This window comes from Cibotium barometz, chromosome 62, assembly GCF_041138505.1.
Source record: "Cibotium barometz isolate CiBa-2024 chromosome 62, ASM4113850v1, whole genome shotgun sequence".
Lineage (NCBI taxonomy): Eukaryota > Viridiplantae > Streptophyta > Polypodiopsida > Cyatheales > Cibotiaceae > Cibotium > Cibotium barometz.
Genome location: NC_141107.1, coordinates 3740050 through 3762177, shown reverse-complemented (window position 1 = coordinate 3762177; position 22128 = coordinate 3740050). Strand labels below are relative to the sequence as shown.

Here is a 22128-nt window from a genome sequence, read left to right as displayed (position 1 = left end):
TCCCTTGGCTCTCTCCCTTCTCTCCTTTGGCTACGTGGAAGGGGAGATGGTAAGATCTCTCCCCTTTCTCCCTTTGCTCTCTCCCTTCTCTCCTTTGACTACGTGGAAGGGGAGATGGTTAGGGACAGTGACACCTGGTAGGGGAAGAAATTTAATAAGAGTAGGGGGAGAAACTTCATGCCGCAACAAAGGGCAAGGAGGGGGGGCACGGGACTAAATGACACATTATGAATCAGGAGGGATCAAAGGTTGAAAAGAGGCAAGATCGATCACGATCTTGCCTAATCTGGACCGTCAGATTTCCGTCACCAAGTGAACTAGGGGTGAACTCAAGGTTATGGGTGACCATGCCTCTAATAATAATGATTGGTCTGAGATTCCTGTCACCCCAAGTGAACTAGGGGTGAACTCAGGGTTATGGGTGACAGGTTCTCTCCTCTAATAACAATGATCGGGCGGACAACAAGGTGACCGGTTCTCTCCTCTAATAATAATGATCGGGCGGACAACTTGCTACAACAGGGTCTTGCCAAGCCACACTCGAAGATATTGGAAGGCCAATCGATCGAAGCTACCGTCGTAACGTTCTCTTCGCGCATGGCGTGCTTTTCACCAGGGCGTGTAGTTTTCCTCCTTGTACATCTCGGGGGACCATTTGATTCTAATTGGGGATCGACTTGCAACACCACCCAGATAGCTGCATAAGCACTTCAATGCTGCGTGTGCCAGAGTCGATTACAGAAGAGCAAATCACCATGTCACTAATGGACTGCCTCATCAGCGAAGCTAGCCATCCTCATCCCAAGATTTGTAAGTGCTATTTAAAGCTGCAAAATGTATTTGATTTCGATTACTGGAGAGAGAGAGAGAGAGAGAGAGAGAGAGAGAGAGAGAGAGAGAAAGAGAAAGAGACAGAGAGAAAGAGAAAGAGACAGAGAGAGAGTCTCTGTAATATGGCTAACAGGCTAGTTGGGGTTATCCGTCCCAATGTCTGTTACTGTAAAAGGTGGAGCCGTGTACTAGATACTTTGGGTCTGAGATCCACTTGGAGATGTAACAATAGAGCATGTAGTGTGTGGGAAGCTGGCGCGGACAGATTCGTGAATAATGGAACTGAGCTGAGAGGAGAGTGTGGATAAAGAGTTGAGAAGTCAAGATTGCTGATGTTTTTGTACAGGTGATCAGTCCAAGTCATGGTGGAAGTGGACACACGGATATAAGTGGAAATGGGGGGAAGGGGGGGGGGGTGTGCCCTGGTGAAGGAAAGGTAAGTATGATCTGCTCCAATAGGTGGGGGTGGAGTGGTAAAGGTGTGGATGTGATGTGCAAAAGCAGGGGACCCCATCAAGTAATCTAATGTACTCAAAGTTCAAACCTCCTCTGTGGGGGAAACAAATGAGCCCATAAGATAATGGCCACCTGAACATGCCATTGTAGATGGTCAAGTCATTCATAGCACCCATCTCCAAAAGGAATCTGCCATATGAAGTCACGTGACCTGTGTCCTTGGATCATGCTATTGTAGTAGCACCCATCTCAATCTGCCATATGAAGTCATGTGACATGTGTCCTTGGATGTCCTATGCATCCCCTAATCTGACTGGTCTAACTCAGTCATGATGACCACACATATGTCGAAGTCATACATTTGGACCTGTGGCTGCCTGTCCAGGCATTAAAAGTTGCCCAAAAGGAGAATGTCTCCTTACTGTTAGAACTCCACTATGTGTGCAAAAAGGGGGGCATTGGGTAATAGGCCATCCTGGAATAACCCCTGAAGATAACTGGAGGTCTTTGGTGGGAAGTGGCAAACTGCAATGCTTATCAATCAATCAGCTGGCATTGCATTTAACATTTTTAAAAAAAATACAGACATGAACCTCGCAAAAACATCGTGAAAAATTATGAATCATTTATTCAATGCTTGTGTGTGTGTGTGTGTGTGTGTGTGTGTGTGTGTTTTGCCAAAACACTCCCAACACCTTTTTTGTTTGTTTCCAACCTTATGTTGTGACAGGAGATTTTTTCAGTGATGCGTTGAAACCATGAGGTGTATTTCACAGAAAAGTCAGTGACATGGCTACTTTGAGAATGGTAGATAGTCAGGACTCAGCAGGAAGAGAAGATGACAGTGCAATAAAAGTCTCTTCTCCGCAGCATTTTAGAATGCGGGAAAATGTCTTAGCCAACAAACCTGCAGGCAGTGAAGGGCAGCACAGGCTGGAAAGTTTCTTAGATCTAAACCAAGACAATAAGCAGGACCCAGGTGCATGTGGGATCAAAGAAGTTTCTGACCATGAAGATTCAAGGGATGAAGGCAAAGACAAATCAACTAGTGCTGATTATATCAAGGGAAAATTGCCTGGTCTTGTGGAACTTACTTTGCCTTCAACTCCTGAGCTTCCAAGTAATCCATTGAATGAGTCATGGATGGGTACAGGTGATTCCTCACATGATTCTGATGATAGTACTGGAACCGACTCACCCATAACAGAACCTTTGCTAGAGAGCATGCCATTTCCGACTTTTGTTCGACTGAAAACACGTCTACAAGATCCACCTCCTTTAACACCTGCTGTGAAGAGCCAGCTCACATATTGTAGGTCTTCTTTGACCCGTCAGAGAACCTTCTTAGCCTCGAATGCAGAAGAGCACACTTCGAAGGTAGAGTGTGGTTCGACAGGTGTTGTGCCAACGCTAGAGATGGATCAATCAGCTTCAACTCAAACAAATGCTAGCCTCGGACACACCTCTTCAAGCTCAAAGATGAACACAAAATTACTTGTAAATGGAGAAGAGGAGCATGATGCATTGGATGAGGATTACATTGCAAACAAGAAGTTCGAAGAGAATAAGTGGCTTATTGTTACTCAGTGGTGTAGCCTTCTGATTCTGGTGGCACTTTTAGTTTGCACTAACAAAATACAAAGGCTTGAGAAAGTGGCATTCTTGGGTCTCAACTTATGGCGATGGCAGGCCCTAACTCTCGTCATTTTTTGTGGTCACCTCATATCTGGATGGATCATGAAGGTTAGTCATGAAGCATTTTCCTGACTTTCTGATTTGTATGTATCCTTACTATGCTGTCTTCTTGTGTAATAGCAAAATATGTGATAAGAGTTTTAAGATGCGATGGAATAGGAAATGGTGGATTCTTGCGTGTTCATTTGTATTTAAGTGCAGGAGAAGTTAATATAGACCAGAATCCTTTCAAGGGACAATACTGCTCTAGGCATACAATAGTATGAAGATTATTAACAAGCCTATGCCTTGTGGGGAGCCAAGGTGAATGATTTCTTTATAGAAACTCTTGAAATGAGGGACTTTGTATTTTGTACGTTACCCCATGATGCCTACGGTCCATTGCAATCTGCATGTATTTTGCAAGATGCATCTTTCAGGGGCTCTTGGATTAATCAAGATTGTCCAAGTGGGATCTCTATCTGATGTTAGGGAGACTCCGCCCTCTTCCGCTCTCTAGTAGACATTATGGTGAGGACCAATGTTGGCTGCGGTTTGATGAGACAATATGTGCGCAGAAAAATTTAAATCTTTGGTCATTTCTACTTGTGAAGATGAAATCATCAGCATACAACACCACAATGCTTCATCATTCATTTTTTCCAACAAGCTGTAGTCAGAATGTCTTATGGAGGCCCACATCATAGAAGGCCTTATTACTTGTTTCAACCCATACAAGGATTTGTTTTATTTACATACAGGATGCAGTTGTGACAAAAACTAGCGGGTCTGCTCTAAGTAGACCTCTCATGCAGATGGAACTCATCTTGGATACAAGAGTGAAAAGGTCTCCACCTAGTCAGCACCCTTTACTAGTATTCAGGCCTCATACCATATTGCATTTGGGCTACATTTTTGCAGCGGAGTAGACATATGCGTGAAAGCACACTATTTTCATTACCTGAAGTAAATATACCCGGGAACTCCTCAAGAAGTTTAACATGCAAGACTGTAATCCTTGTCTATAACGGTAGATCGAAGCATCAAAGTCTTGTCTTTTGATGATAATTGAGAGGTCGGAGCCTTATCTATTTCAACACCACCGATCTTCACATTTATATGTAGTTGAAGCAATAGGAAAGGAAAGCACCTGGGTGCACCAGAAAAACAACATCCGAATCCAGAAAAGAGGATCGTACAACATCAAGCTACTAAGTACTACAGGATTGACACACGACCAGTGGATATGAGGATTCTTGGATGCATGATTAGGCGAACAATGAATGTACCTCCAGTTATTCTTTTGACCTTGGAAGTGTAGCTGTTTCATGGTCCAGCAAGATGCAGCCTATTGTTTCTAGTACACAGGCATCACAGATGCAACTTGAGAATTGGATGGAGAAAAAACTTCACTTCCCTCTGATAATGCAAGGATCATCCAAGAGTAGCAGACAATAATGTGTTTCATGCCTGGACCATGCATATAGAAATTCGACACTACTTTCATTTGGGACTAAATACAAAGTAGAGGGGGGGGAGGGGGGGGTGTGGGGAACACATTAACTTGTTCCACACATGTTGATATAAATCATCTTATAGTTTTCTAAAGCATTTAGAATCTATCTGAGTGGTGTGTATCATTGTGGTCCACCGGTTAAGAGCTTTCTGATGTCATAGAATGTCATATGTGCCCCCCCACACACCCCCCCCCTCCCCCGCCCTGGGTGGATTGGCATGCCATCACCTTATGTCCATGTCATCGCCAATTGGTAGCTACTTTAGCAAACATCTGACCTGCCACATTAAAATTTCTCTCCAGATCATTTATATCTGGGAACTTCTAGGATATTTCTAGAGGGCTTCCACAAAGATCTTTAAGCTTCCATCCTCTACTATAGAAATCAAGGGAGAGCTCAAGGAAAATTGAAGACATCAATCAAGCCGCCTCCTGCTACCATTGCACATGCTGTATAACTGGCACCGTTTTAAAATGGGTTTCGTTAACAAATGTTGCAATGCTGTTGTGAGTCTGAAACAAAGGAATCTTGTTGTGCATATTAAAGTCTGCAATGTGGCTCATTACCATAGCATTTCAAGCTCCTCTTTGGAAGCAAAGTGAATTTTTGATATGTCATGCTTAAAAAGAGCATTTATATCATAGTTACAGGAAACGGCTGTTTCAGTCCCTAGAAACGCGTTTCTCCGTCTCAGGACCCCATCCGTTTCATTGGCCCTTTCTCGTTTCCCAAGTGATATTGTCACAGGAAACGGTCGTTTCCACCCCTAAAAACTCGTTTCCCCTTTTCCATTCCTGGAACATTTCCGTTCCAGTTTCTCGTTTCTAGTGACTATGATTTATAGTTTATTTTGAGGATAAAAAGACATGGATTTTTCATCATCAGAAAACCTTCAGATTGTTCGCTGCAGGTATCACATACGATGACAAAAATATCATGATTGATTTTGTCTACCTTCTATTGCTTGTAATACATATATACCTTTTTGTTTTTGGAAAGGAAAACTATTTGTTAGCATTTACTTGACAATGTGTCCTGACAATTTTCATGTTTCAAGCTCTTTGTGTCATTGATAGAAAAACATTACCTTTTGAAGAAGAAAGTCCTCTACTTTGTATATGGGCTGCGGCATTCTGTAAAGAGCTGCATCTGGCTAGCACTTGTTCTTGGAGTTTGGGAGGTGATATTTCAAGGACATGAAGACACACTAGCTGTTAACATCATGACGAGGGTCTGTGTTTTATCATTGAAATAATGATTTCACTGTGCTATGTTGATGTATTAAAGTGAATTAATCTTTTAGAATCAAGAGACGACCCGTTGTGCATACAATAATCTATCATTTCAACTTGCTAGATACTTTGGTGCCTTTTTACGGCATCTATCTCTTGGATGTTGAAGGTTCTGGCTGTAAAAGTTGCAGCCAACAGCTTCCATCGCAAGGCGTATTTTGACAGGATCCAAGAATGTGTCTTCAATCAGTACCTTTTGGAGAGGCTTTCTGGGCCCCCAATCACACCACACGGTGACTGTACAGATAGATCTAATTCAAAGCAAATGGTCACAAATTTGAGAAAACACAAGGGTGCAGCTTATTCACTGAAGCTTCCAAAGGTACCATTTCCAAAAGCTCTTCTAAAAGTGCAGTCAGAGAACCTGCAGTCAGAAATTCAAATTGTGGATCAAACTCTTGATGTAAATCTACCTGGGAGGAGGACTGTTCATTCAAAGCTAACAGCGATATGGCACAAGGGCTGCAGGAAACTAAGCAATATAAGAACGCCGCATCTATATGGCATGCAGATGCAGCAGGATAAATCATCTCTCCACACCCAGGATGACGGATCTATTGAAGAGGAAAGCATGGGGGAAAAGGAGGCACCCCATCACAATGTCATTGATATAGGGTGCATGACACCTGTAGCAAGCACATCAATGCAATCACCAGGCCAGAAGGTGTCAGCTCCTCAATTGCCTACGAGTGCAAGAAGCCCAGATACAATTCAGCAAGAGAAGCTGCAAGAGTTGACATCAGATGTAAGTTGGATGAATTAATGATTGCATTTTCTCTTTTATACTACATATGTGTATTATTGTAGTCTCCTAAAATGTGCATACATCTGTGTTTGCTTATGTACACGTTACACTTGGGTGGTTTTTTCAAGTACAGGAATGGTCTCAAAACCATTTTGTTGGTTATTCTTGGCATTCAAAGCTACTATTGGTTTCTAAGCCTCAAATCTAAAGCTACCGAAAGTGGGCAGAGATCCATCCCCCTCTCTTAATCTCCTTGCTTTGCATCCTCTCATTTAATTTGTCTTCATGCCTTTTTTCTCAGCCCTTGTAGAGCCTTGCTTGACCCACTAATCAGCCCTCTTGTCGTACCGAACTCGTCTCCTCCTCCAAAGGGGCCTCGGGCCATCCACATAACTTGGCTCCACCGTCAACCAACTCTCACCATTGTTCCTGTTTACCCACCACTTTTTGCCATCTCTCCATCCCCCACCTTAGGCCTTGGGAGGATTACCATTCTCCGAGTATAGCTTTGCACCAGCAGTGAGCAAGTTCCCCTCTAGAGAATGGTATATAGATGGGAATGAATTTATCAATTTTTAGAGTATCAATAGTCTAAGATGCAGAGGGAACTAGGGCCTTAAGAAATTGGTATTAACGATACAATCAGACGATGAAAAGAACCAAAAAAACCATCATCAGAATACCTGATAAACCATTCACAAAAGTACAGAACATAACATTATTAATCCTTGCTTTTCAATGTAACGTCTACAAAAAAAGACCCACTACATAAGAGAACAGAGATACAACATTCACATTTTAGCTACACAATTTTTAATTTATTCCAAAATGTCCAAATTATTCAATTCAATACATATTTCATCCAATTCTGACAACGTACACAAAAGTTATGAGCTGTTAATTTTTACTTGAACTCAAAAAGTGAGTATGTAAGGTTGTCCATATATTAATTTAGATAGTTCTATGCTCAAAATTCAGCTACATCAGCAAGAGGCTTATTATAAAAACACTAGATTAGTTTTATCTTGAATGATTTTGATGCTCTTTTGAAAAGCATTTATTAGCGATATATCTAACTATTTATAATATTCTCAAATAATGAACTTAAATTTTATTTTGACATTACTTTTATACCTTCTGAGCATTTATTAGTAAGATGTTTGCTATTTGCTATTTGTAATCTCAAATTTCATTTTCGGATTACTTATACTTTTTGAGCATTTATTAGTTTTGAGATTACTTATACATGTGACATTTTAGTTATTTTTAATAAGCTGGAGCAATAAAGACTTAGAGTAGCTTATTTTTTAAAATAAATATTCTTGATTATTAATGTATTAATTAAAAATATATCACAAATTCAATTCTTACATATCTAAGTATTAATCTGTTTGTTAAAAATATATCATAAGTTTTTTTTTGAATCATGAGTAACAATTTGGACAAATAAAATATTAGAATCTTGATCCAAGGAGTGAATTTATAAAATTAATTATATCAACCACCATCAAGGACATTAAAGTTTAAAAAAATATTACTGAATGTTATAAAGACTAGACCACTTATCCAAAAAATATCTTATCCTTTCATTTGTGAAGGATAATCTTGAGTTGAAAAGGTAATTGCTTTTTGTGAGACTGCAATTTCTAATAGAGAAGCCTCTAGTATGTATTTAAAGCTCTAGGATTTTGGAAAGGGTTATTCTTTTAAACATGGTTAATGTTGCAAGAGATGTAATGAAGTTTGTTGAGTTTGAAACATTAGGGAAAATTTGGACTCACTTTTGGGCCTTTTAAGCTCTTTGAGATTTTAAAGAATATTCCATAAGGACCAATGAGGGTGAGGCTTCCGAAACTTTTGAGGTTACTTTTTGTCGGAGGTTGGTGCATAAGAATGATATGTTACATGATATAGTTTTGAGGTACTATGGATAGAGTTATCCACAATCCCCTTTTTCGTAATAGAATGATGACTTGGTATTTCTTAGAGGGTCCAAAAATGAGTCCACATTTTTTCTAATGGCATTTTAAAAAAAAGTCCTTTAAAACTTTCCAATATGTATTTAAAGCTCTAGGATTTTGGAATGTTACGTTGTATGCAAAGAAATTAATAACCACTCTATTAGTCTATTAATAACTACACTTTTAAGAAATTAACTACTACTCTATTAGTCTTTTATTGGTGTAAGCATGTGTTATGGAGTAGTATAAGAGAAAGAAGAAAGAAAGAAAATGCAATTCTATTTATGGCATTATCTTGGTTCAAAAAGAGAAGATAGATGAGTTAATATAACTTGCTTTGGATTATGTTAAAATCCCCCCATTGAGATCATGGCCATACAATGTGTTTGTTGGTCTCCCATCACAAAAAGCAATTCAAGGATGTTTTTCATGTATTGAGGTGAAGTGATTGAATATCTATAATATCATTGTTCTCGCTCAGATACATATCATGGATTTAATTAAAACCTACGAGTTGGTCCTGTCTTCCTATTTGGACTTGTAACCCTATTCATAAGAACAACCTTTTAATTGAATATAAAACACATACTTTGGAGCATCGAGGATGGGCCATGAGTGACAAAGGCAAAAAGAGAGCTTTGTTTTCTCATGCATGCAATGGCATCAAAGTATCCTTGAGGTGATCACACGAGGTAGAATCAAGTGACCTGGAAATGTCTTATGTATGCACATGTGCTCTATAGTTATGTGACTTGGAGCCACTAACAAAGCCCAAGCCCCCCCCTCAAAGAAAACAAAAAACAAAAAGAGCACAATACACACCCCAAAAAAGAATTTGTGTGTGGCATACCAAGGTTAAAGATAAGCTAATAGAAAATAATGTATTATGTTTAAAAAGTTTGGACCTCAAAAAAGTTTTTGGTTAGTATATATATATATATATATATATTTTCAAGAAAACATATGTTTGAGCCCTTTGATTCATTTTCTTTTTTCAGACGGTCTCGGTTTGGACACTAAAGAGGTTGATGAAAACAATCAGAAATACAAATCTGAAAACATACTCCTCCATGCTATCTCATGAGAAAGGGGATGCTACAATAAATAGTGAAGTTCAAGCAAAAATTGTTGCCAAACAGGTGTGTTCAATTTTCGAAGTGAAGCTAATGTACGTATACAATGTTTAAGAACAAAGTAGAAATCTTAATGTACATACATACATGCATTTGCATGCATTGCTTACTCCTCCTAGTCAAAAATTGATAATTGGTTCTCCTCTTTCCCACTACAATGCAAAATAGGGCAAAAAACAAGTGCCACTAGGGTAGATTTGAACCCAATACCTCATTCATATGGGACTCACTAAGTAGCATATTAGATCAAGTACTTATATTAGAGGGATCTGGCACGTGGCACATTCCCTTTGCCCTAGTTAGTGTCTAGGTTGCAAATGTGGAAGGGTTGAGGGGAGTTTGTGTGTGTATGTGCATGTACATGTGTGTGTATGATACACGCTATATTTCCATACTTGTAATGGACAACCAATGTCCATTGAAAACCTACAAATTATATACAACAAGTAGGTGACCCACACATTGATTCTGTGGCCAGGCCATACAACAAAAAATATTTCCCCAAGCATGAACACAAGTTCGATAACTTCATTCCAATATTCCAAAATTCCAAAATCTTCCTTTCTCCTTGGTCCCTTAGGGAGTAAGTTGTGTTTAGATAGATGGACTACTTAGTGTATGGTACACATTTGCCCACAAATTATATACAATAATGGACTAGCTATGATATGGCTTTGAAGTATCAAGTTAATTTCATTTTATTTTGAAAATTTTGCAAAATCAAAAATAAAAGTTTTTTTTTCAAAAATAAAAGTTTTAATTGTTGTTTTGTTTTTAACCTGTTGTCGGTGATTTCATTCTTCATTCAATGGCTGTCTTACCTTGTGTTTTGCAGGTGTTCTATAACATGGCCAAGCATGGTAAAAGGTGCATCACAGTCCAAAACTTCATATACTTTCTACCTGAGGAGCAAGTGGGCAGAGCCTTTGCTTTGTTTGAGACGAACGAGAACGGAGAGATCACCAAAGAATCAGTCATGAAATGGGTGGTCAATGTATATAAAGAGCGTAGGGCTCTGTGTTTGACATTGAATGACAACAAAACAGTCGTCGAGAAGCTGCATAGAGTACTGAATGCGGTATGTGCTATGATGCTCTACATAAAATGAAGGGCTTGCAAACTATGTATGTATTGATGGATGTAGGAATGCATGTATAATATATATGTATGTATGCATGCATGCATGTATGTATATATGTATAACCCTCTTCTTTCACGAAATGGCTGCTTCAGTCCCTTGAAACGCGTTTCTCAGTTTCAGGACCCCATCTATTTCCATGGCCGTTTCTCGTTTCCCAAGTGATATTGTCACAGGAAACGGCCGTTTTCACCCCTAAAAACTCGTTTCCCCGTTCCCATTCCTTGAATGTTTCCGTTCCCGTTTCTCGTTTCTGGTGACTATGCTTCTTTCTCCATTGTTTTATTTCTGAGAATGTACTATGAAGCTGCCTTTTAACACTGCTGCTTTTGTTGCAGGTTCTCGTGTTGATCCTTGTTCCTGTTTTTGTGTTGATTTTCGGAGTTGAAACACCCAAGATTCTTGTCTTCTTCACTTCAGTTTTCCTGCCTTCTGTGTTTATTTTTGGCAACTCTGCAAAGAATGCATTTGAATCTTTGATATTTCTCTTTGTCACGCATCCATTCGATGTCGGAGATCGTATTGTTGTGGACGGACAGAGTATGCTTGTAGAGGTATGCTACGTTTTTGTCTTTTCTACATTTTTTTTTTCAAGAAATGTTTTTTTTTTCGTAGCTTATAACTCCATTGCTGCTTAATCATGGTAAATCATAACAAGTATTTATGGTTCCACTCTAATAAGTGCGCATGATGGCTATGGTGAACAGGAAATGAATATCTTGAACACCATACTACTCAGGTTAGGGAAATTATGTCTCTTTCTACTTTCTGATCTAGATATGTGGTAAATAAATGTATTTCTAAACATACATATGCATGCATGCATGTATACATACATGCATCTTTGTGTTGTTGAAGATCCAAAGCTCTGTGGCCTTCCAAAGGTTCCATAGAATAGCATCTCAATGGCGTTCAAGTTTGTAGGATAGAGCAGAGAAGCGGTCACACAGCATCACTTCTTTTTAGTAGAGCTTGGAGAGTGGAGAGGGGAGATTATGGTAAGCTTGCAGACCACAATACACTAATCGATGCACAAGGGACTCATGCCACCTGAGAGATGGAGCATCTTTGCTTGCTCCTTGGTGCAAGTAGTTCCAGGAAATTTATAACTTCGGAGGACCTTTCCACATGTTTATCTGGATCTCCAGGTGGTGTATGCATCCCTATTTTAAAATTTTGATTATGTTGGTGGGGTGGGGCAGTAGTAGATAGAATCACATGACATGGAGTTCGAGGCACCTTTATCTTGGGAGAGTGCAGGTAGCCCAGGAGATTTCGGGTGTGTGACCATATCACAATAAGGTGGACAGGTATTTTCTTTGTAGGGTGAACTCAGGGTCTTTGGTTTCTTTGAGGAATGGGCTAGAGTGTTCTTATCCTTACCCTGCATACAGCTCACAGCCAGGGGTGCTTATTCAGGGGGCTAAATGTGAGAGCTTTTCAGATGTCTACATCAGTACAACAGGAAATGTCCCCTTCTCATATTCGTAGGAAAGGTCACGAGTTACTTCTTGAGAATGGATATTGGTGTCCTCTTCCCATCAAAGGGGAGAATGAACGTATGGTCAACGAGTTTGCAGAAGACACTGCAGTCTTCTTGGACTTCATACAGGAATTTAGAGCTGCATTTTCCTCCTTTCTCTTGGCCATTAACTAAAATAAATCAGCCAAATTTAGGATCTTCAACAAGTAGCATCTTTACAAAGTCTTTGGCACTTGTAATTCGAGAACTTGTGCTGCTTGGAGACTGACACACTCTCAATCCATGAAGGATGGTCGAAGATAATTGATTCAAATGTGAAAAGTAGTCATCAGCAGCTTTCCTAGTGGACAGATATGGACTACTAGAGAAAAGGACTAGGGAGATTTGCAGGGATTTGACTTTCAGCTATGGAGATCGTGCCAAGAGTCAAGACCCTGGCTACCATGGTGATGTTCATCGGTTTTCATTGCCATATGGTGTTGTAACCAAAAAAACAGATACTTTGCCGTATGGTACAAAGGCAGAGATTGACTGCCCTTCAGAGAGAAGTGGAGAAGCACCAAGCTGATCTTGAAATTCAAGTGATGCCAGAGCAGAGGAGAGAGCAGGGTGCACCATCGGGCGATAGAGTAGAGTATAGATAGCAGGCTGTGGTGTCCTTATTAGTGGGATTGTACATTTCTGTATAGTTATACACAATCCTGGAGAGTACATTTCTGTATAGTAGTGTTTAGGGGGTCAAAGTCCCAACACAGAGGTCGTGGGTTTGGCCCCTTCTCGCTGCAGCCAAGAGCAATGCGTTGAATAAAGTGACAGGCTCTAGCCCATAGTAGACTAGAATCTGTCTCAAAAAAAGAGTCTCATGTAAACTTCACGATTAAAAATAATGAAAAATTTGTGCTATTTGATTACAGCTCTTCTAATGAGAAGATGTATTACCCGAATTCTCTGCTTTCCACTAAACCAATCTCGAACTACTACCGTAGTCCGGACCAGTGGGATTCAATTGAGTTCCAAATCCACATGCGGACACCTGTAGAGAAAGTTGCAGTGTTGAAGGAAAGAATCCAGAAGTACATCGAGGGGCTGCCACAATTTTGGTATCCGGACGTCCGAATTGTGTGTAAAGACATAGAAGATTCTACCAAGATGAAGATGGCTATGTGGATGAGACATCACCTAAACTTCCAGGTAAATATCCTGTAATCAGGCTGTTTTGCATAGTTTGGATGAGTTGATGATGGCTGACATGTTTGATTACTTTGAAAGGTTCCTGAGTGGCTGAACCGGATGGTTCCATTCAGAACCAGTACCTGAGTGGCCACATTATGCATGAAGGCACTTCGTGTCTGTATGGGGCTGTCTTATAAGATCCTTGAATCCTAGTCCATATGGGTGCAAGGTTATGAGTAACCCCTGACAAGATAGTGATAAGGTCCGAGCATGGAGGGTCTGGATACCCTGAATGGCCTCTGTACAGCACTATCTCCAGACCTATTATGCAGTCAAGATTTTTATAATCTCCTCATCAGTGTCCACTGCAGAGTGAAGTGTCCTGAAGCATGATTGCAGAACCAAGTCCAAAGGGACCACTTGCACCATATCTCTGACTGCATAGATGGCATGACCAGTTGGTGTCCCAGGCTTCATAGAGATTAAATCGCTCCCTGGTGTCTCTAGGTTTGGTCTTGTTGCTGTCCACGACTACCCCCACATCGTTATTTGGAACATCCATGAAATTACTGTTGTGTTTGATGGCCCTCATAAGCTGATGGAAGAGGCTTTTAAACAGCACAGGCTATTTTTCAGTCAGGGAAAAAAAGACAAGTGCATGCTTGCACTTACGTGGCATGAAGAGACTGCACTGGTGGACCAGTGAGCTACCATGCTGGATCAACCATGTGTGACCTGTTGCATAACCTGCTCTGGAGGAAATTGTGCACATTCCTAGTAATGTGATATCTTCTCTAGCGAAAGCCTCTGAATGGGTATACTATTGTTGGAAATCAACCTTTGTTTGCAGCGACTTGTTCTTCTACCCCAAAGTTTGTAACTAACAATCCTCATCTGTCTAATGCTAATTTGCATACCTTGAAGTGCTTTTTCTTGATCTGTGTGTCTTTCCTTGTGTGCTCTTTGTCTCTTCCCTTAAAATTCTTTGCATCCTAGGTCCAAGTAAAGCAATTGCCACAGATGCTAGAAACCTATATTCATTCTTTTTTTTGTTTTTCTAGTCGGGGTCAGAAGCGAGCAAGCTCGTTCTGAGACTCGAACAGAGAAACGCTTTTGTCATTAGCTTCATCATCTCCGGTCTCAAAACGGTTTCGCTACTTCCTTTATTCTCTCAACCTTTTTTGTTGATACTTTTACTACATTTTGTGTGTGTGCGTGCATGCCCACACTGCATTCATGCGAGTATGCATGTGCATAGCGGACATGTACACGTGCGAGTATGTTTGTCATGTATACTTCTTGATGGCTTTGTTAGCACTTTTTATTTCAATTAAACATAAACGCAATTTATGCAAATCTTTATCTACATGGTAACAAAAAAAAGTCCTTGTTTTGATACAGGAAGGAGCAGAGAGAACTCAAAGGCGGAGCAATTTATTGCTTCATCTGAAGCAACAACTAGAAGACCTGGATATTGGCTATAAGCTACCCCAACAAGAGATAATTGTTACAGGGATTCCTTTCATAAGTGATCCTGACAAGTTCACCCTGAAAACGTAGTGTATAACAGAGCCCAATGGATTTAAGGGTGCAAAATACTACTTCCTTTTATATATATATATATATATATATATTCATAATCAGGTTTTTTAAGCATTATGTAATCAGGGTTATCGAGCATTTTGTAATCAATCTTTGATTTTAAAGGTTGAGAGAATTGAGAGCTGCAAGTATGTTAGGTTTTTGATATGAGTTGAGGTTCAAATTGAGGAGCATGCCAAATATCCCTTGCTTCCCTAGGGGCCATGATGGGCTGGCAGTGCAGGAAGCATGAGGGGTGAGCGGGCAAGGATGGCCGACTGTTGGCTGCTTGAAGAAGGGTTGCCTATGGGCAACACCAAGAGGAGAAATGCGAGCATGGAGAGCACAACGCCATGCAGGGTCGATGGCTAGCAAACTAACGTGGAAGGCAACGCAAAGAAAGCTCAAAGCTTGGAAGGGTTGGGCACCCTGTACGGGGTCTATAAGATTCCCTCCAAGAGGCATCTATGGCTACAAATATGCGTCGTCGATCGCAGCAATTTTGGACCGTTGATTTGTCGTAGGAAATGAATTTAGGGGCATACTAAGAGTGGACTAGGGGAAAGCGATCTTGCGGTGAACTAAAAGGGAAGGAGGAAGGGGGGGGGGGGGGGGTGGGGGGGGTTGAGACTTAGAAAAATCATGAGAGTGCAAAAGAGGATTTGAACTCACTACTTGCATTTTGGAAGTGAAACATCTAACCACTATGCTATACTTTTTAGCAAGTAGTTAGGAGCGCAAATTTTTTTGATTCTGCTAAAAAACTAATCTTTCAATCCCCTTGTTCACCCCTAGTTCACCTCTAATTCACCTCGAGTTTATTCCTCTAGTTCACTTGTAGTTCACTCCTAGTTCACATTTATATCACACGGTGCAAAGTCGTTCCTAATTGCCATGCCTAAATGTAGTCATAGATCTCTCTTGGAGAATCCCGTGCCATTTATTGACGAGGCTTGGGCACCCGTCAAGAAATAGTCGTTTTGTCATGGACGTTTCCAAGGGCCGGCCATTGGTGTTACTTAGGACCTAGCCTATTCACATGCAAGATTTAGTTTACGTCCGATTTTTTTTATAAAAAATTCTTCTTCCTCCACATGAATTTAGAAACTCAAAACTTAGCTGATGTTAATGCATTGGCAAAGGTCTTAGGCATAAGTTAGTGGCTATTTGAAGAAATGGAAAGATAAATCAACTAACTACTTGAGACATCTACCTACTATGGTAAAAAAACATCATGTGTCTTGGAATATTTATAATTTTTATAATTATTAAAAATAGCATAAAAGTAGTGTAATAGTCTTATCTACAAGGAGAAATGTATAAGAAAGTGTCTCATACATGCTAATAGCCTAAATACATATAGAAGAATTTTTGTATTTTTCAGTGTGCTTTAAAACTTATTTCAAGTATTTTCAATGTAGAATTTAAAAGCTAGCTCCTTTTTACAAAAATTATGAACATGAAGGACTATGTTTATGACAGCAACAAGTAGAAGAAGATTTCAACCTTCCACCTATGTGTGTGTGTGTCTTTTCCATTGTTGTGAGTGTGTATGTGTACTTATAAGATCTCAAGCTCTCTCTTCTCTCCCCAATCTTTTCATGGTATTAGAGTTTGGTTTAGGCTAAGGAGCTAAGTGACAAGCAAAGGAAGCTACAAAGGCAAAGGAAGCGGTATACAAATAAGAGTATCATCATCTCTTCTCCTTCTTGTTTTGGTACGGTACCCCTTGGGTAGCTCTGGGAGGTGCATGTCTTTGATTGAGGATCTGTCTTTGCATGTGCGGAGATGCTTGAATTGTGTAGTACTCTATATTGAAATTTTGCAATCAGAGTTGCGTTTCGGGCACGTTTCGACTTTCATTTTTTTTTTGGCCACTACAAGGTGTTTTCAGAAACTTTTGGGAAGTTCTAGTTTGGAACTTTGATTATTGCATTGAGCTATTTTGTCGAAGTCCACATGGTGGATGAGGTGGCTGGCAAGCCCCAAGCCAATATGTGCCATTGTTTTATCATTCTTGTCCTCCCATATTAGGGCTTCTTTAGGCTTATTCTTTATTTCTTTGATGATGTTCGAGCATTGGAATCTTAGTCTGCCATGTTGGGAAGTTTGCCTCGGTAAACTTCTCAATAATGGAAAGGTTCTCCTGTGACACAATCCTTGATGAAGAGGTGGCATGTATGGTGGTTAGAGTAGAGGGTAGTGCAGTATGATAAAGAGGCGGCCAAGAGAAACACTTAGCTATGTATGGACAACCAACAGAAAACACAAGGCTTCATCATGTGCATAAAAAAGACACAACAATGAGGGGAGCAACAAAAAATTACAAATCTTTATTATGTGTATCAGAAAACCGACTCATGTGGTGGGCAACAGAATGGATGGTGGGTTGAAAAAATGTAACATTGAATGAGGGAAAAAACATAAGTGTGATAGCAGGACATCAGAGATAAGGCAAAGCTCATCATGAAGGAAATAATGTAAAGCTCATCATAAAGAAAACAATGCATAGCTCATCACATGAAGGGAAAAAACACAATGTTGAGGAGAGACTCACCTATGCTATGATACCATGTATGTGAGAATGGTTTTAACCATGAGAGAGAGAGTGTGTGTGTGTGTGCAAGGATAGATGGTGTAGTCACTTCGTTGGTTATCATTGGTTTCACCCACCCAACCTACCTGTAAAGCGTTTTGCTCTTACCCGCTTAAATGGACGCTTATCTTTTGTAAGGCGGTGCTGGACCATATAAAGCAGGCCTTACTCTCTGCATTTAATGTCGAATAGGAAAAGTATGACTTAGTGTACATAGTTGTTTAAGGCAAGTAATAGAGGTCGGATCATTTTTAAGTTTGGTCGGCCTAGTGTAAAAACTAGTCATTTGTATATATGTCATTTTTGACAATAAGTAATACACAATCATTCCCTTACAATAGTTTTTTTGTGAACTCTCCTTCTTCCCTCTTCTTACTTGCTTGCTATTGTATTCTTACATGCTTAATGGATGCTTGTTTAGGGGTGATTATAGGTTTTCCTCCCTTTTATGAGAGAGAGCCATCGTGAAGGACCATCTCTTCTTGTGACACGGATCCACTTCTAGGAAAATAGAGAAAATAGAGACTTACAAGGAAGTATATTCCAAATAACTCATCGAAAACCACAAGTTAAACATATTCAAGAATTGAATAAATAACATGAAAAATACTTAGCTTATGTGAAAGCTACACAACCATGGGCGCAATCTTCCCTCCTCATATGTGTGGCCTCTCCCTACACGAGTATTGATGTAATTTCATTCCAAGAATAAGCCATAGCCTCCAAAAATGCAAAAAGGTGTTTTTCCTTTCACGGCACTCTCTCATGTTCAAAATAGAGTGTCTATATATTGAGGCTAGGATTAAAGCATATAATGCTTTATAAAAATATTAAGGTTTGAATGTTCAAGTCTAATCTTGATAAATCTAAGCTTCCAACTTAAATCAAAATGTGCACAAGTGAGTATCAATATATACAAAGCTTGTTTACAAAAATGTGTGCCAACAAATAATATTGTGTGCATCCTCCTCAATCTTCTGAATCCTCTTCCCCTATAAAATAACCAACAATAAATTGGTGAAAAAATATTCCATAGGTATATAAACCATCACCACATACATAATTGCTAGGCATAAGTAACCCAAGAATCACCTTGCCATACAAACCAACTGTAACAAATTTCGAAGGCCCCTGGTATGATGCAAAGATAATCTAAGCGTCCCCTAATTATCTAAGAGGATAGAATAATATTTTTAAGAGATCTTAAAATACATTCTTATAGCATTCCCTCTTTCTTGAGTTTATAATTACCCTCAATTGTAGGTTTGTTGAAAAGAACGGAGGATCTCAGGGAAGGCATGAAAATATTTCTTTCAGGCACCCATCTTGCATCTTCACGCGAGGATGATTTTGAAAAGTCACCAAGTATTTGATATATTGATTTTTAGTATGAGTAGATATAATCTGTTGGTCAATGATAGTATCTAGAATCAAAACTTCTTCCTCTCACCCTCAATAAGATGTGAATCATTATACACAAGATGAGTAGGAAATGATCCCCTGAAAGGTTTAAGCAAACTTACATGAATCTGCCAATTAGAAGGTAATTCTAGTCTGTAAGCAATATTATTAATTTATGAATCACCTTAAAAGGTCCATAAGATTTAGGTATTTCTCAACACTCTTAAGTCTGTGTTTCTCAATTCTCAAAAGTACATAATCTCCAATTTCAAAAGAGATAGCTTTACGTTGGCAGTTTGCTTTCTTAACATATTGCATGTGCAATAGAATATTTTACATCATTCAAAATGCTACTAAAATCAATAGTGAATTTATTAGCAGCTTCAATTTTGTAGAAAAGTCTAGTAGCCAGAATAGGAAAAGCTTTTTCATACATAATTTCAAAAGGTGCTCGATCGGTGTCGAATGAAGAGTATTATTGTATGGAAACTACTAAAGATGAATATACTTATCCCATGTATTAGGTTGTTTTGGCCAACATAGACTTTAAGTAAATCTAAAATAGTACTATTGGCAACCTTAGTTTTTTCATTCGTTTTCAAATGGAAAGCAATGGAGAAATCATCTTACTGCCTAAGTTGGAGAAAAGAATGATCCAAAAATTATTGCAAAATCTAGTCTCTGTCAGAAATAATGACTTTTGGCAATGTGTGATGCACAAAGATTTGGTTAATAAATATAATCACAACTTGGTGAGAAGTCAATGTTTTTTTATAAGGTAAGAAATAAGCTTGCTTACTTAAGCGGTTCACCATAGTCCAAATCATGTCATTAGGAACAAATATAGTAGGCAAATCTATGATAAAGTCCATTGATATCTCTTTCCAAGTATCATTAGGAATTGGTAGAGGTGTGAGAAGTCCTTGGGTCTTACCTTTAATAGCTTTTAATTTTTTGACAAATAGAATATTCAACCCCCATAAATTTTACATCTTATTTAAGATAAGGCCAAAAGATTTCTCTAGGCGCACTAATTGTAAAGTAGCAGATTCAACTCAATAATCCAAGTATGGCGTGGTTGATGAATTTCCTCCAATATAAATTGTCTAATTCCTTGTCATATGTACTATAATTTCTTTCTACTGGTTTAACCTTATGACTTTCATAAGCAATGAGATGTCCAACTTGCATGGGAACATCACCAAAACCTTGTCCACTTGCATCAATAACTACCACAAAGAATGGTCGTTGAAAATTTGGTAGTGTAAGAACTAGTGAATGAGTTAAAGCTTTCTTAAGCTCAGAAAAGAAGTGGTCCTATCTACTAGTCCAATCAAATTGTCTAGCTTTCTTAAGGAGTTCGGTTAAAGGATGTGTAATATATACAAAATTTCTAATGAACTTCCTATAGTAGCTACACAAGCCAAGAAAAGATCAAAGTTCGTGAATATCACGCAGTTTGGGCCAATTAGCAATGCTTTTGATCTTTTTTGGGGTCTACTCGTATACCAATAAACAGAGAAAATATGTCTTAAGTATTCAATTTTATCTTGAGAATTTTTTCTCTTATCAGGATTGACATGGAGCTGATTCTCTCAATCCTTCTTTAACAATTCTTGAAAATGGAGAATTGTTGGGTCTAATCAATCCTTCTCTAACAATTCTTCTACTTATCTCTGAATCTCTTTCTTGAGATGTGGATTAGCTTAGTTTTTCCCCAACTGTTATGTTGGTTGCATTGCATATTCATATGGTGGAGGATCTAAGGAGGTGGTTGTGTGAAACCCTTTGTTTCAAGGTGCAAGATCTCTTGGCCTATGGGGCTAGACTGTGCAATTTCCAATGGCACTCTGTTGACCTGGTTTTGAGGGTATAGGCTTGCTACTCGACTAAGGACACATTCTGTGACTATCCTTGTGGATCCCTTTGCTTTGAGTCCCAAACACTAGCTCCTTTACCCCCTCCCCATGTTCCCTATTCCTTGTCTGTAAAACAGAGTCCAAACAGAGAAGAATTGGAACTTGGTTCCATGGTAAAAGTGCTTCCACAGTGGGCTCTTGTTGTGGAGAGCAGAACTCCTGCTTATGGTGTAAGCGCTTATTGTTGGGTGTATTATGGAACACTTGTCCTTGGTAGTACATCAAAAGTGACATGTCTCATTTGTCTCATAGCTATGATTGCTGGGTTGTGTATTGGTCATGGTCTACTTGGGATCAACACCAAATGTTGACACATTGTGGCATTAGACATGGTTTAACTGCTTCCTATGAGGTTCCTGGTCTCGCTCCCATCCTTCACTAGAGCTACGCCCAAAAATAAGGCAATTAAATACCTTCTTCATAAAATTTAGGATGTTTACAGAGCCAGTTAGTGAATCCAGTGTTTGGAGACTCGTGGGGGCAGCTCGTGTTTCTAGGTTTTTTGATGTTCCTCCACTCACATCTATATTTTGTTGCTCATTTCTTCCTAAAGCTCCTTATTTGAAGTGGATTCAAAGGATTCTAGCCTTCTTAACAGGGAGAACTCTGTTAAGTGCTAGTCCTTTGATGGGATCAAAGGCTTGATGGGTTTGAGGAGGTGTGGTTTAATGCACTACAATTGAATGTATTATCATTTCCAATAATTAGTCTAGATCAGGTTCCACATCGAGGGTTCCTTGGTGCTTCTGGTGGAGGTTTGAAAATGGCTTAAGAACTTTGTTTTTTTTTGCTGCAGCTAGGCTCACGAGTCCAAGTTCATGCTCACATCTTTTTTGCAGGACTGTGGGCTCATCTCCCAACTCGAGAGCTCTTTGGGCCTAGTTTTTGGTAGTTTTATAATTTTTTGGACTTGATCGAGGGTGATTAAGGTTCATAATAGTAGTTAATAGTTGTGATACAAGTAATTAAATGTTTTTTAATTGTTTTATGTTTAGCATGCTTCTAATCTACCAATTTAAAAAATGCATAAACAAATTATGAGACAAACTATGAAAAGCATGAACAAAATTTACCTATCCCACTCTAATTCAGCCTAATGAACCTTAATGCTTATGTTTTCAGAGTGGATTTCACTCCTGATCACAATTACTAAGCTAATTCTTAGATCAAAGCAATGAAATCTAAGCCTCTTGGGCTCCAATTTCATGCAAATCACCAATGAACCAAG

General features: G+C 39.2%; 1 protein-coding gene across 2 annotated transcripts; it reads left to right on the top strand.

The window, feature by feature from the left end:
• Positions 1–399: 399 nt before the first annotated feature.
• On the top strand, positions 400–15056 carry LOC147604031 (mechanosensitive ion channel protein 10-like). Of its 2 annotated transcripts, XM_086795112.1 has the most exons (11): positions 400–428; positions 523–810; positions 2018–3030; positions 5536–5709; positions 5835–6515; positions 9475–9615; positions 10445–10687; positions 11086–11301; positions 11455–11486; positions 13145–13421; positions 14805–15056. In XM_086795112.1, exons 3-11 carry the CDS (start codon positions 2077–2079, stop codon positions 14961–14963), a joined length of 2877 nt encoding a protein of 958 aa, XP_086651238.1. In that variant the 5' UTR covers positions 400–428; positions 523–810; positions 2018–2076; the 3' UTR covers positions 14964–15056. The 2 variants fall into 2 exon arrangements, with proteins under 2 accessions (XP_086651238.1, XP_086651239.1); XM_086795113.1 differs by lacking the exon at positions 5536–5709.
• Positions 15057–22128: the final 7072 nt, after the last annotated feature.

What these genes read in the sequence shown, in the direction of transcription:
- LOC147604031 (XM_086795112.1), top strand. Translation starts at nt 2,077, where the DNA reads ATGGCTACTTTGAGAATGGTAGATAGTCAGGACTCAGCAGGAAGAGAA. An exon ending in CAAAAATTGTTGCCAAACAG is followed by an intron (nt 9,616 to 10,444) that starts GTGTGTTCAATT and finishes TGTGTTTTGCAG; the next exon opens with GTGTTCTATAACATGGCCAA. An exon ending in TTGAACACCATACTACTCAG is followed by an intron (nt 11,487 to 13,144) that starts GTTAGGGAAATT and finishes ATTTGATTACAG; the next exon opens with CTCTTCTAATGAGAAGATGT.